At 40.2% G+C, this 14,009-nt stretch overlaps 1 protein-coding gene across 4 annotated transcripts in view; it reads left to right on the forward strand.

The window, feature by feature from the left end:
• TLE1 (TLE family member 1, transcriptional corepressor) overlaps positions 1-14,009 on the forward strand; it is a 90,446-nt gene that overhangs the window by 34,450 nt on the left and 41,987 nt on the right. For all 4 annotated transcript variants that reach the window (XM_082265427.1, XM_082265428.1, XM_082265429.1 and 1 more), the window contains exon 8: positions 1,731-1,747. In XM_082265427.1, the coding sequence (XP_082121553.1) occupies positions 1,731-1,747 (17 nt within the window). The remainder of the gene's footprint in view (positions 1-1,730; positions 1,748-14,009) is intronic.

Raw genomic sequence — 14,009 nt, forward strand, 5'->3', positions numbered from 1 at the left:
ACCTTTGATCTTTAATACTAAAGAGGGCTATTTTTCTTTGCGTGTCATTTTTACTTTTAACATGTTTTCTATGTGTAGTCTTTTAGCACTGTATTTAAAGTTAACCTATAGAGTGGGCATACAGTTTCGACCGAAGTGATGCATCTAAATAGTCAAAACTTGTCTCTTTGAGGCACCAAAAAACAAAACTTTCAGGTCCGGAGAAAATAGTCACGCAGTTAGGAAACCTCCGGCATATTATCAAGGCTCCAGAGAAACCAGGCTGCTACAGTATTTATATGTGGCTGTTTATGGGGCCTGCAGATTGCAGGCGACACGTATTGTATGCCCACACTACAGCTTTACTTAACTCTAGCCATCAATGTGTGTGTGCATTTTTGCCAATACCTATTTTGGTATTTTCTTAGTTGAAACATTTTTGAGTTGCCTGCATGTATATTTCATACTAGTGTTCTGATCCCTCTGATCCATTTCACCTAGTAAAACCGCTCTCCTTCCTCACAACAAATGTGTATATTTTGCTGGTAGCATTGATACTTGTCAAAACTGTACAGTGTATTTATGTGTTTGGTCATTTGACACTGAAATTGTTTTCACTGTTTAAAGGGTGGTTATACCTGTTTATGAACTCCGGTGACAAGATCCCATCTCTGTAAATAACTGCTTTTGTCGACATGCCTCGGAGTCTTGCTCTTCGAACTCATCCTGCTGTATTTTTCTGTAATGTTAGTAAATGGCCAGAGCAGATGGTTGGGTCTGAGAACTCAAGCATAGAGATGTTAACCACCACAGTACCTAAAACAATACAGTACATTGTGGATTGTTCAACTTTCCATTAACTACTGAAAACAAAAATATCAGTTTTGAGTTGGTAGACCCCATTTAGAGGCGCTCAGAGCCATATGGATTTTAAACCTTTTCTTCCATGTGTTGACTAAGGCTAGTTGCTTTAGTCTAGCTAGTGGGGGAACGTGTTCAATAATTTTATTGCAATTCCTGTAAATTGAATACTTCATCTATATTTTACAATGGCATTAGTGCATCTCTAAACTGAACTACTTATATTGAGAAATGATTACCCTTTACCTCAGTGTTCACAGTAGAACCTACATCTATCCTTTAAAACCAATGCATGAGAATTCAAAGGGCTGCACATAAAACAAAATGAAGCAATTGTGACCTTGTGTCTTAGTAAGCCTTGGAGTTCCATCCATGATTAACGTTCTAACTTGTAACTCATTACTTCTAGGTAGCTTCCAATTGCTTACATTATATTTAACAATAAAATGCACTATTCAAATTGTAGAATACAATGTATTAACTTAAAACATGGACCCTGACTTGACTTTGAGATTAACTGATGTTTCCACCTTCTATATTTCATTGTAACATGCAGTGCTGTGTGTTGCAGATTGGAGGATGGTATCATGGTTTTTCTATTCAGATAAGATATCTGAATAAAAGGGCTTACAAATAGTATATTTGCACTTTAATGTGTGTCGCTTTGTACAGTGATTTTATGTAATCTACCAGCCTTTATGCACAATTATGTAATGTGAATATTGCTTGTATTTGAAATATGCACATTTTTATTTTGAAAAATAAAATACATTTTAAAACTTTAGAGACTTGACTTCTAATTTTTTTTTTCCTTTTTATTTTTCTTTTGCTCTTGCCTGTTTGTCTGAACGGATATATGTCTGTGCGTTTTCTGGGTTCTTCGTGAGCAGAGAGAGAGCCAGGAACAGTAAGTAGTTCTTGTTTCTTGCTAACCTTTCAAATTATTCATTACTTATAAGATTTAAAGAATGACTTCGCTAAATTGCTATCAATTGGGCAAAGCAAGTCTGGTGTACCTAATGCTTGCATTGGATAGGTGAAATTGCCAAAGTGCAATGCTTAAAGTGGAGTTCCACCCAAAAGTGGAAGCTCTGCTTTACTGCTTCGTCCCCCCTTCCTGTAAAAAACAGATACCCGCTCTCACTTCCGAGTAAGAATGCTGTGGCGACCTACATCATTTGCGGCCCCTTCCTCGCACCCCCCCCCCCCCCCCCCCCGCTGCCTTTTACAAATGAAATTCTTTAAAAACACAGGTGAACATACATGGCAATATTTGGAACTGTATATATAAAAATTGCCATTTGATATGGTGTGTAAGGAACCTGGTAGCTTTTAGGTTGGACCGCTTTTCTTGGGCAACCTTTTGTCAACAAAAAATGAAATGCTTGATACACTTTGAAGGAGGGTGACATTTCTAAAGCAGACAGCCCTACCCAAGCTTATGTAGTTTGCAGCTTTCTTGGTTAATATTTTACAATGTGATCACACGGGTTTGCTTATTAGTTTTAAGGTAAATGCAGTTGAAGTTCATCTCAATGCCATGAAGATCATTGGGATTGTGGGGGTGATAAAAATACAAGAACTAGGGTATGTTCCGCTAAACTTTGTTAAAATAATGGATAGAACCCCTAATTTTTTTTTTTTTCCACTTTCCGAGGATCCAGACAGTAAGCTTGGGTAACACTTTTTATTAGCAACATACAGAAAATGCTCCCCTTTAATATAATAGAGCAGGTAGAGGCCAGAATTACATTTTTATTTCTGTTTGCCTGTGGCACATTTTTCCTCACTTGGTGAAAATGTTCTTAGAGGACAGTGAATGAATGTAAATGGAACCTCGAATAATACAGGTGTGTTCTCCTCCTTCACTATTTAAAACCAGAAAAAATATAAAATGTTTTTCCCTCATCCATTTGAGACTCAGTATTATGCTTCCACCTGCCAAAAAAAAAAAGCCTGCCCACAACCATCAGGTTTCTTTTTTTGCTGGTGTCCTGAGGTATTTGGCCATGTCCTCTTCTCCGCCTTTAGCTCTCTTCCATTGAAAGATAGAGATAGAGATTTATAATATTTTTTTCTCCTATCAACACCTGCTTGTCGATTCAAACCAGATATGTTAGGATGGCCCTCCAGTCAGCCATTTATCACATGTTGATTTCATACTGAGCTCAATACTGGTGTTTTCTGTTGGCCCAACAGCAGAGATTCCAGGTCTGTTCTCTCTGCTTGTGAATTCTCTGTGATAGTCTGCAATGATTACCTGTCTGTGTTTTCAGTTCACCCAGGACTCTGATTACTTCATAAGGAGTTGAATAGCAGGCAAGAGCTGAGGCAGTTTCTGTCTCTCTATGTAACTCACTGTTTTTTCATGCTAAGTTTTTTTTTTTTTTTTTTTTTTTTTTTTTTCTCTCCTGTACTAAGGCTATATGAATATCCATCAAAAAGTAAATTTATTTCAGTAATTCAATTCAAAACGTTAAACTCCTATAATTATATAGACCTTATTACACAGTGATATTTCAAGCATTACATTCTAGTGAAAACCCAAAATTCAGTATCTCAGAAAATTATAATATTGTGAAAAAGTTAAATATTTAGACTCATGGTGTCACACTGTAATCAGCTAATTAACTCCAAACATCTGTAACGGTTTCCTGAGCATTTTAAGTGGTCTTTCAGTCTGGTTTGGTAGGTTACACAGTCATACGGAAGACTGCTGACTTGACAGTTGTCCAGAAAACAACCATTGACGCTCTCCACAAGGAGGGGAAGTCACAAGGTCATTGCTAAAGAAGCTGGCTTTTCAGAGTGCTGTATTAAGCATATTTTTGGAAAGTTGAGTGGAAGAAAAAAGTGATGGAGAGGTGCACAAGTATCAGGGATAACCTCAGCCTTGAGAAGATTGTGAAGCAAAGGCCACTCAAGACTTTGGGAGAAATTCACAAGGAGTGGACTACGGCTGGAGTCAGTGCTTCAAGAACCACCAAACACAGACGTTCCAGGACATAGGCTAGAACTGTCACATTTCATGTGTCAAGCCACTCCTGAACCCAGAGACCACGTCAGAAGCGTCTTACCTGGGATGAAGAGAAAAGACTGGACTGTTGCTCAGTGGTCCAATGTCCTTTTCAGATGAAGGTAAATTTTGCATTTCATTTGGAGTTCAAGGTTGCAGAGTCTGGAGGAAGAGTAGAGAGGCACAGAATCTAAGTTGCATGCGGTCCAGTGTGAAGTTTCCACAGTCCGTGATGATTAGGGAAGCCATGTCATCTGCTGGTGTTGGTCCACTGTGTTTTATCAAGTCCAAAGGCAGTGCAGCCCTCTGCAAGAAAGTTCTAGAGCACTTCATGCTTCTCTCTGTTCTCCAGCTTTATGGAGATGCTGATTAATTTTCCAGCAGGGCTTGGCACCTGCCAAACTGCCAAAAGTACCAATACCTGCTTTAATGATCATTATCCCTGAGCTTGATTGGTCAGCACACTCTCTTGACCTGAACCCCATAGAGCATCTATGCGGTGTTGTCAAGAGGAAGATGAGGGACACCAGACCCAACAATGCAGACGAGCTGAAGGATACTATCAAAGCAACCTGGGCTTTCATAACACCTCAGCAGTGCCACAGGCTGATGGCCTTGATGCCACTCCGCATTGATGCAGGATTAATGCAAAAGGAGCCCCGACCAAGTATTGAGTGCATACTATACTGTACACAGACATGCTTTTCAGTAAGCCAACATTTTTATTAAAACTTTTTTTATTGGTGTGATGTAATCTGATTTTCTGAGATACTGAATTTGGGGGTTTCACTAGCTGTAAGCCATAATCCTCAAAATAAAAGGAAGAAATGCTTGAAACCTTGAAACCTATCACTCTGTGTGTTGAATCTCTAGTAGTTTCACCTTTTTTAAATTGAATTACTGAAATAACTTTTTGATATTCTAATTTTCAGACGCACCTGTATTTTCTATAGTAGCACCTATAGTTAATTGGCCATTTTGTGTGAAGACATCATTTCTTTTATCTGAGGCTTGTTTTATGTGCTTTAAAAATTGGCTATGTGGGGTACCCTCCTCTTCTATGGGCCATTCGGGAGATAGTGCCTTGCAAAAGTATTCACACCCCACCCCTTGACTTTTTTACCTATTTACATTCCAGCCTTAAGTTCAATGTTTTGTTAATCTGAATTTTATGGGATGGATCAGAACACAATAGTGTAGTATAAGTTGGTGAAGTGAAATGAGCAATATACATAAAACTATTTTTTAGAAATAGATAACCGAAAATTGGCATGTGCGTATGTGTTCACCCCCTTTGTTATGAAGCCCATAAAAAGTTCTGGTGCAACCAATTACCTTCAGAAGTCACATAATTAGTGAAATTATGTCCACCTGTGTGCAATCGAGGTGTCACATGATATGTCATTACATATACACACCTTTTTGGAAAGGCCCCAGAGGCTGCAACACCTAAGCAAGAGGCACTAACACTGCCATGAAGACCAAGGAACTCTCCAAACAAGTAAGGGGCTAAGTTGCTGAGAAGTAAAAAGTCAGGGTTAGGTTAAAAAAAAAAAAAAAAATATCCAAATCTTTGATCCCCATCAAATCTATCATAACCAAATGGAAAGAACATGACACAACACCAAACCTGCCAAGAGGTGGCCGTCCACCAAAACTCATGGAAAGGGCTAGGAGGGCATTATTCAGAGAGGCAGCACAGAGACCTAAGTTAACCCTGGAGGAGCTGCAGAGTTCCACAGCCGAGACTGGAGTATCTGTACATAGGACAATAAGCCGTACACTCCATAGAGTTGGGCTTTATGGCAGAGTGGCCAGAAGAAAGCCATTACTTTCAGCAAAATAAAAAATGGGTCAATTTGAATTTTGCGAAAAGGCTAGTGGGAGACTTCCAAAATGTACGGAGGAAGGTGCTCTGGTCTGATGAGACTAAAATTTTACTTTTCAGCCATCAAAGAAAACGATATGTCTGGCGCAAACACAACACATCACCTCACCTCACCCAAAGAACACAGTGAAACATGGTGGTGGCAGCATCATGCTGTGGGGATGTTTTTCAGCAGCTGGGACTGGGAAACTGGTCAGAGTTGAGGGAAAGATGGATGGTGCTAAATACAGGGATATTCTTGAGCAAAACCTGTACCACTCTGTGCACGATTTGAGGCTAGGATGGAGGTTCACCTTCCAGCAGGACAATGACCCCAAACACACTGCTAAAGCAACACTTGATTGGTTTAAGCGGGAACATGTAAATGTATTGGAATGGCCTAGTCAAAGCCCAGACCTCAATCCAATAGAAAATCTGTGGTGAGACTTAGATTGCTGTTACCATCCAACTTGACGGAGCTGGAGAAGTTTTGCTAGGAGGAATGGGCAAAAATCCCAGTGGTAAGATGTGGCTAGCTCATAGACTTATCCAAAGTGACTTGGAGCTGTGATTGCCGCAAAAGGTGGCTCTAAAAAGTATTGACTTTAGTGGGGTGAATAGTTATGCACATTGACTTTTTCGGTTTTGTCTGATTTTGTTGTTTGCGTCACAATAAAAAAACAAATCAAAGTTGTGGGCATGTTCTGTAAATTGATGCAAATTCTCAAACAATTCATGTTTATTCCAGGGTGAGGCAACAAAACATGAAAAATGCCAAGGGGGGTCAATACTTTTGCAAGGCACTGTCTACTTTTTTTTTTTTTTAACCCCCCTCCTTTTCCATGGCTATTAATGAGACAGCTCTACTCCAGGAACTTGCACAGTTTCCTGAATTTGGTGTCTCAAATGACCTAAGTTTTTTGAGTTTCAGGTAAATTGTTCCTCAACAGCCACCACATGCTTCAGCACAGCTTGACTAGTCTTTGGAGGGCAGAGGCCCCATGCTAATGCAGTCCTCAGAGTAGTAAAACTTAAGTCAGAATGTTCTCGTGAAGTCTGATTTTAAACCTCTGGCTGATTGTAGAAGCTGCTGGGAAATTCCTTTTGTGACGTTTTTCCCAAGCAGTACCACTTACTCTTTGATGTTGGCTCTGGTGTGTTCTGGCTTTTGTAGTACACCTGGACAGTTGGGGGATTAGTTTGGATGTTAACCTTTTTAGCTGTGTGAAATAGCCCTCCAAAATCTATTCAAGAACAAATGACTAATACAAAAAATCTTCTTTGTATCCTTTTCAGCCCTGTAGGGCTTAAGCCTAGTGCACAGGGGCCAAATTTCAGCCGGTTCAATAGAAACTGTCTGATGTGTGTATGGCAGCTGGTCCGAAAGAAGCTGACCGACTCCCGATCCTTGCTCTCCGCCGTTGGCTGAGAACACTGACCGCAGTGTTCTGGCCGGGGGGCTGTCCCCCTGTCAGAACACAATAGCACAGGGGATATTGCTGTTCTAACATCGGATTGTTAGTATAACAGCTTTGACATGAGCAATCAGTTTATTAAAAAAAAAAAAAAAACAACCTAGTGTTGTGTACGGGGCTTTAATCATAGCTATAACTTTTAGGTATGATTTGTTAGGCCTTTTAGGTATGATTTGTTACTCACAATAAAATACTTAGTCCCTTGAGGGACACGGGTCCTTTCCTATTTTGTGTGATTTTTTTTTTTTTTTTTTATTTTCTTGTCTGCATCCTTTGCTACAAATGGCATGATGACTGGGCTGGAAAATCTTAAGTTGGCTAATTTTTTTCTTTTGATGCCAGTGTTCATTTCTCCTGCAGGTGTCAGTATAGCCCGACACTCTAAAATATCCTATTTCCAGGAAATAGGGGAGTACCTGACCTTTTTTTTTTTTAGGTATGGAATATACATGCAGAAGTACTTGGCACTTTAGGGCCTTGTAGCTAAGACTTCTGTAACCTATCAACCCTGTTTTGGAAAAGCTTTGCCCTTAGTAAATAATTGCCTTTTTTGAAGTGTAAACTTTATTTTGGCCCTGCAGGAAATTGCAGTAGCAGATTGCACTATCACAGGTGTCATTTGTCATTTATGCGCACCTTTCCCTTTGCTGACTTGACATAATGATAAGTAGTAAAGAAATGTAGAAATGTAGATTCTATCTATTGCACTGGAAGCATTTTGAGATCCATTCCCTGTTCTCTTAACTACTATCCACATACTTCAGTGCTTCTGTTTTACAGGGTGGTATAGCTGTAGCCTTATACTGTAGAATATGTAATTATTTAATTGTACTGCAGGCTAATCTAGTTTTTTTTTTTTTTTTTCTCCTTAGAAGTTTGGCTAAATCCCTTTTTGACATGCATCTTAAAGAGGTTTAACCTTTTTATTCATATATTAACTACTTTGGCAATAGGACATTTTCTTTTTTTTTTTTTTTTTGCAAATTTTGCATTTTGTGCAACATGTGCATTTTGGGCTGTAATAGTAAAGTACGTGTAACCCTCACCTTTTTTTAAAACAACCCATTCAGTTTAAAACAGAAATTAAAGTGTGTGGTGTGTATAATCTTCCCTCAAGTTTTCGCAGCTCAGGGAGGAAAAATAGCACACTGGTCCTAGTGAATGGCTTTGGAGATGAGGTGTGGCAGCAGAATTCTGATCATTGGAGGAGAGCAGGCACGTATCAGGGTCAGGAATATAAAATGTTGGGTTTACAAATTCCTTAACCCCCTTGGGTTTACAAATTCTTTAACCCACGAGAACATTATAATTTTTCTGAAAGCTGAAGCCCTGTAGAAAAAAAGATGGTAGCTCATTGTTTTATCGAACGCAAAATATAATGCACGATTTTTCTTTTTTTTTTTTTTTTTCCGCCAAGTACCACACATGTCTTAAATATCTGTGTGCCTGTGATATTTCAAAAAACTAGGATAACCAAAAATCTCCATAGGTGACTCTTTAAAAGTCTCTACAGCTCATCTGTTTAGCATGAACTGTGACCTATGGTGTTAGAATTGTTTCTCACTCTGATGTTCCTAACGATAACTTGCATGTGTGGGGCAATTGAAATTTACACTCATTGTGTGTGTGTAAAACCCCATTGGGATTGCATTTCTAATCTGTTTCAGATCTTGCATGGCAGTATTAGCCAATTGATTTTTACTATTGCATACATGCAACCAAGGAAATTCCCAACAAATTATTGAAATATTTGGTAGCCAGTTTATTATCATCTTGACCTTTTACTAATGACCGTAAGCATGAAACCATGTGCATATATTGAGGGTTCAGAGGTCTATTGCTGTTCTTTCACTGTGTAATGAGCGCATCCATCATCATAATGTTCAGAGTGAGTTCACTAGTAAGGTAGTCTAAATTGGTACCAGGTGTGAGCTAGGGAGTATACTGTAATGCTTACAGTTTGCTTAGTATTTTGTGATGTCACACACAGTCTTATCCCTTCTTTCTTTCTTTAAACTATGGCCCTCCATTTGTTCAGGAACTAGAATTCCCATCATGCCTAGTCATGTCTGAATGTCAGAGTTTTACAATGCCCCATGGGATGTGTAGTTCCGCAACAGCTGGAAGGTCGTAGTTTGAGGATCCCTGCTTTAAAGGATGTTGAAGGTTTGAAGAGAATTTTTTTTTTTTGGGTTGGGTAAATATGAAATATACTATATTTCCCGCTTGCCTGTGTAGCGTTAGGTTCTTAATAGCATTCTATTTTCATCTGGTGATTCTGCCAGTAAGTCTGCTTTTAAAAAGCACTAGCTCTCGTGCATAATGTATAACTCTTCTTGCTCTAAAGTGTATAAAACTAGGAACTGTCACACGTGTTTGGATAGTGATAGGACATAAGGACTTGGGATGCAAAGACATTAGCCAATCTGAAAGGATCCCTCTCAGATCATCCTTGGTAAGCCCCACAAAATGTGGTAAGGAATGACTGGTTCCCCACAATCGCAATAAAAAAAAACAGAATTGATCTGATCGAAATGGTATCTGTATAATTTGTGAACCAATAAAACTTCTTACAAGCATAGGTAAATGAAACCTGAAACAATGTGAGACCAACGCTAGGCAGCAAAAATCCTCCAACTAAACACATTGGACTCTGTGACTTCAAACTGGGTAGAACCAGACATCTGATGCAGTGGGTCAGCGCATGGGACATTATCGCAATTTTTTTGTTAATATAGCAAAAATTAAAAAGGTGAATAAGTACCAACCAAAAGAGCTCCATCTGTCTAAAAAAAAAAAAAAAAAAAAAAGATAAATTAAATTTTAGGTACACTGTTGCATGACTATTGTCTTGAGTAGTTGTCTTTCGAAGAGTGGCAGCTCTAAAAAAATCTAAAAATGGACTGGGGTGTAAGTTTCTAGTCTTGAAGTGGTTAAAAATAGGAAAACCTCACAAAAAATAAAATAAAATCCTTTGCAAGAAGTGGTAGTCGCAGCAGTGCTTGGTATTGGCTAATGTATTTTTTTTTTTTTTTTTTTTTTTTTTAGAAGCTGTAATTTGACCAGTAAAAGTATTGGTATTCTTAAATGTGGTGTATTTTTAATGTTCTTAAAAATGTATTGTCAAAGTACATAAATACGAAATAGTGATTATTCAGTACGTATGTGAAAGCACTCGTTTTAGAAGGTGTAAAAGGTTTCATGCTAAAATATGAATTCAGTTTGAACATTCTTAAAATGTTTGGGTTTAAAAATGTACAAACTTATAATATAGTACAAAGTTAGGATAAACACTTATTAAAGTGATTGTAAGTCTTGTGCGTGTATTTTTTTTTTTTTACGTTATACCTACCTTTTCTGGTCAATTGGTTTTGCACAGAGCATCCTGGATCTTCCTCTTCACGGGTTCCTCGTTGCTGCTCCTGGCCCCTCCCAGCTGTCGTATGGGGGCAGCCGAGCTGCAGCTCTGCTTGTCCATTCAGACTCAGAGCTGTCGTTTGGGCCTGCCCCCTCTTCTCCTGATTGGCTGACAGCTGCAGGTGCAAATGGTGCCACAGCTCTGTCTCAGCCAATCTGAAGAGCGTCCCAGACGGATAATGGCCTCGTGGACATCACTGTAGAGAGAGGGGGTGCTGGGGAGGCTGCTGCACACAGGTGTTTTTTTTATCTTGATGCATAAAAATAAAAAAAACCTTATGACTTTACAACTCCTTTAATCATTCAGTACAGGACACAGTAGCGAATTCATGGAGGCTCCAGTTTTTTTTTTTTTTGTTTTTTTTTTTTTTTTAGTGGCCTGTAATGGCCCCCTCCTGTTGGATCTTTTTGTTTTTTGTTCTATCATGAACAAACTGCTTATTGCAGTTTTAGTTCACTAGCTGTTTCTAGATCCGTTACTCCTTACATCTCCTATACCTACTTTAACCACCTCCCACCCGGGCCATAGTACATATACGGCCGGGTGGGAGTCTCGTCCTTCTGAATGGACGTTCCGGAACGTCCTTCAGAAGGAGAGAGATCGCGCCGCCGCGGGCACGCGCAGCGGCGCGATCTCGATGTGCCTGTGTCCCTAGGACACAGAGCAACATCACTCGGCAGGAGGGCCCTGTGATTGGCCCTCCTGATCACATGACGGCTGTGACCAATCACAGCCCTCATGTAATGTCAATACAGCCGTTGTAACGGCTTCAATCTCTTCTCCTCCTGACAGATCCTGTCAGTGTGAGGAGAAGGAGAGGATCGATTCTGCAGCCAGGGTGATCAGTGAGTATTTCTAATTACTCACTGATCACAGTGGGGGTCTGTGCTGGTAATCAGATTGATTACCAGTGCAGCCCTGGGGGGAGGGGATGCCACTAGAGCCACCAGGGATGCCCACCCATGACCACCAGGGATGCCCACCAGGGATGGCAAACAGGGCTCAGAGAGCCTGCCAGTGGTGCTGCCCACCAATGCCATCTATCAGTGCTGCCCACCAGTGCCCGTTATTGCCATCTATCAGTGCCGCCCATTGCCCACCAGTGCTGCCTATCAGTGCCCATCAGCGCTGCCTATCAGTGCCCACCAATGCTGCATATCAGTGCTACCTATCAGTGCCCATCAGTGCTATCTATCAGTGCCCATCAGTGCTATCTATCAGTGCTATCTATCAGTGCCCACCAATGCTGCATATCAGTGCTATCTATCAGTGCCCATCAGTGCTATCTATCAGTGCCCACCAATGCTGCATATCAGTGCTATCTATCAGTGCCCATCAGTGCTACCTATCAGTGCCCATCAGTGCTGCATATCAGTGCCACCCCATCAGTGCCTGTCAGTGCGGCGTCATCAGTGCTCATCAGTGCAGGAAAAAACGTATCTATTTACAAAATTTTATAACCTAAACAAAAAAACTTTTTTTTTTTTTTTTTTTTTCGGTCTTTTATTTGTGCACCAAAAAAGAAAAAACCTGGCGGTGATCAAATACCACCAAAAGAAAGCTCTATTTGTGGGGAAAAAATGACATAAATTTGGTTTAGGTACAGTGTTGCATGACCGCGCAATTGTCATTCAAAATGCAACAGCGCTAAAAGCTGAAAATTGGTCTGGGAAGGAAGGGGGTTTAAGTGCCCAGTATTGAGGTAGTTAACAGTGAAGGCGGCCTGTAATTCCTTTTTCAGGCAGTGGACCCTGCGTTTGATGCTCACCTTTTGTGGTGCATTGTGTAAGTTATCTACAGGATGCTATACAGTTACATGACCATTCCCTTTGGCACTCAGACCTCAAAGAGCTCTTCAGGGGTATGTCTATTGTGATAGGCAAAGCCTTTTTAGGTTGCCTTGAGGTATATCCTTGAGGAAGTTGCTGAAGAGGATTTCTGGATTTCTACCCCACTAACCTCAGACATGCTCCCCTATTCATTGGGTCTCTTCTACTTCTTCTAGCCTCCTTTTTGTAAAAAAAAAAAAAAACAAACAAAAACAGGGCAGTAGAAATTCTTTTGGACTTATTTTTTTTTTCAGGTCCAAAATCTCTGCTGCCGTGCGTGTGTTTTTTTTTTTTTTTTTCTCGGCTACGCATTTTTATTGCATCACAGGGTAGGACCCTTTTTTCAGTTTACGATCACAAGGGAAAGTCATCCCCTTTCCTCCTAGGGAGTATTACAAAGCTTTTCAAAAATTCTGCATATAGACCCTTATTCACTCATCAATGCATGCCTCATAATGGTCCTAAAACATCTCTTCTATTATTACAGTCTACTGTAGGCTTGTCACGAATGTAGGGCATAGATTATGCAAATTTCTTTCCTTCAACCACAGGTCAGGTTGAACGAAAGAAAATGGCTTGATTCCCCATCAATCAGTGTTGATGTGGGAATCCTTCCCGTAGCGCTATTATGTTAAGCGGATTGGGAACCTTCCCCACTAGGCAGAATACAATGATCACTGCTGGCAGCTACAGCCGCTGGCAGTGATTGGGCAAAGAAAACAGGCTGGTTGTACTGAAGTTGATCGACTTCAGTACAACCACTTGCTCATAGATTAAAATTCCATTAAGCATTTCGATCTGTTTATGGCCAGCTAAAATCTACCACAGCGTGGCCTCAGCCCAGTCTTGTACAGTCCTACCACTATCCTCTGTAGCTCAGTCAGGCTGGATGGAGACTGTTGGTGGACAGCTATTTTCAAGTCTCTCCCGAGATGTCCAATAGTATTCAAGTCAGGGCTCTGGCTGGGCCACTCTAGGACATTGAGTTGTCCCTAAGCAAACCCTTACGTGTTGTCTCAACCCTGACTAGTCTCCCAGTCCCTGCTGCTGAAAAACACCCCCACAGCATGATGCGGACACCACCATTCTTCACGGTTGGGATGGTATTGGGAAGGTGATGAGCGCTGCCTGGTTTACTCCAGACATAACATTTAGAATTGTGGCCAAACAGTTTATTTATGGTTTCCTAAGACCAGGGAATCTTGTTCCTAGCAATAATCCTGTCTCTGAGCTCTGCAGGCAGTTCTTTTTTTGACTTTAAGGCTTTTGCTCTGATACCGTATGCATTGACAGCTGTGAGGCCTTTTCTAGAGAGGTGTGTGCCTTTTTCAAATCCTGTCCAATCAATTTAATTTACCACAGGTGGACTCCAATCAAGGTGTAGAAACAGCCAAGCACAAATCTAAATTTCAAGTGTTGTTGCAAAGGTTTTGAATACTTATTCCAATGTGATATTTCAGTTTTCCCTTTTTAATTATTTCAAAGACCTTTCTAAATTCTGTTTTCACTTTATCATGGGGTACTGAGCATAGAATAATTAGAAAATAAAATGAATTTAAATAAC

Source organism: Pelophylax lessonae (assembly GCF_965119305.1).
Source record: "Pelophylax lessonae genome assembly, chromosome: 1".
In the NCBI taxonomy this organism is placed as follows: domain Eukaryota; kingdom Metazoa; phylum Chordata; class Amphibia; order Anura; family Ranidae; genus Pelophylax; species Pelophylax lessonae.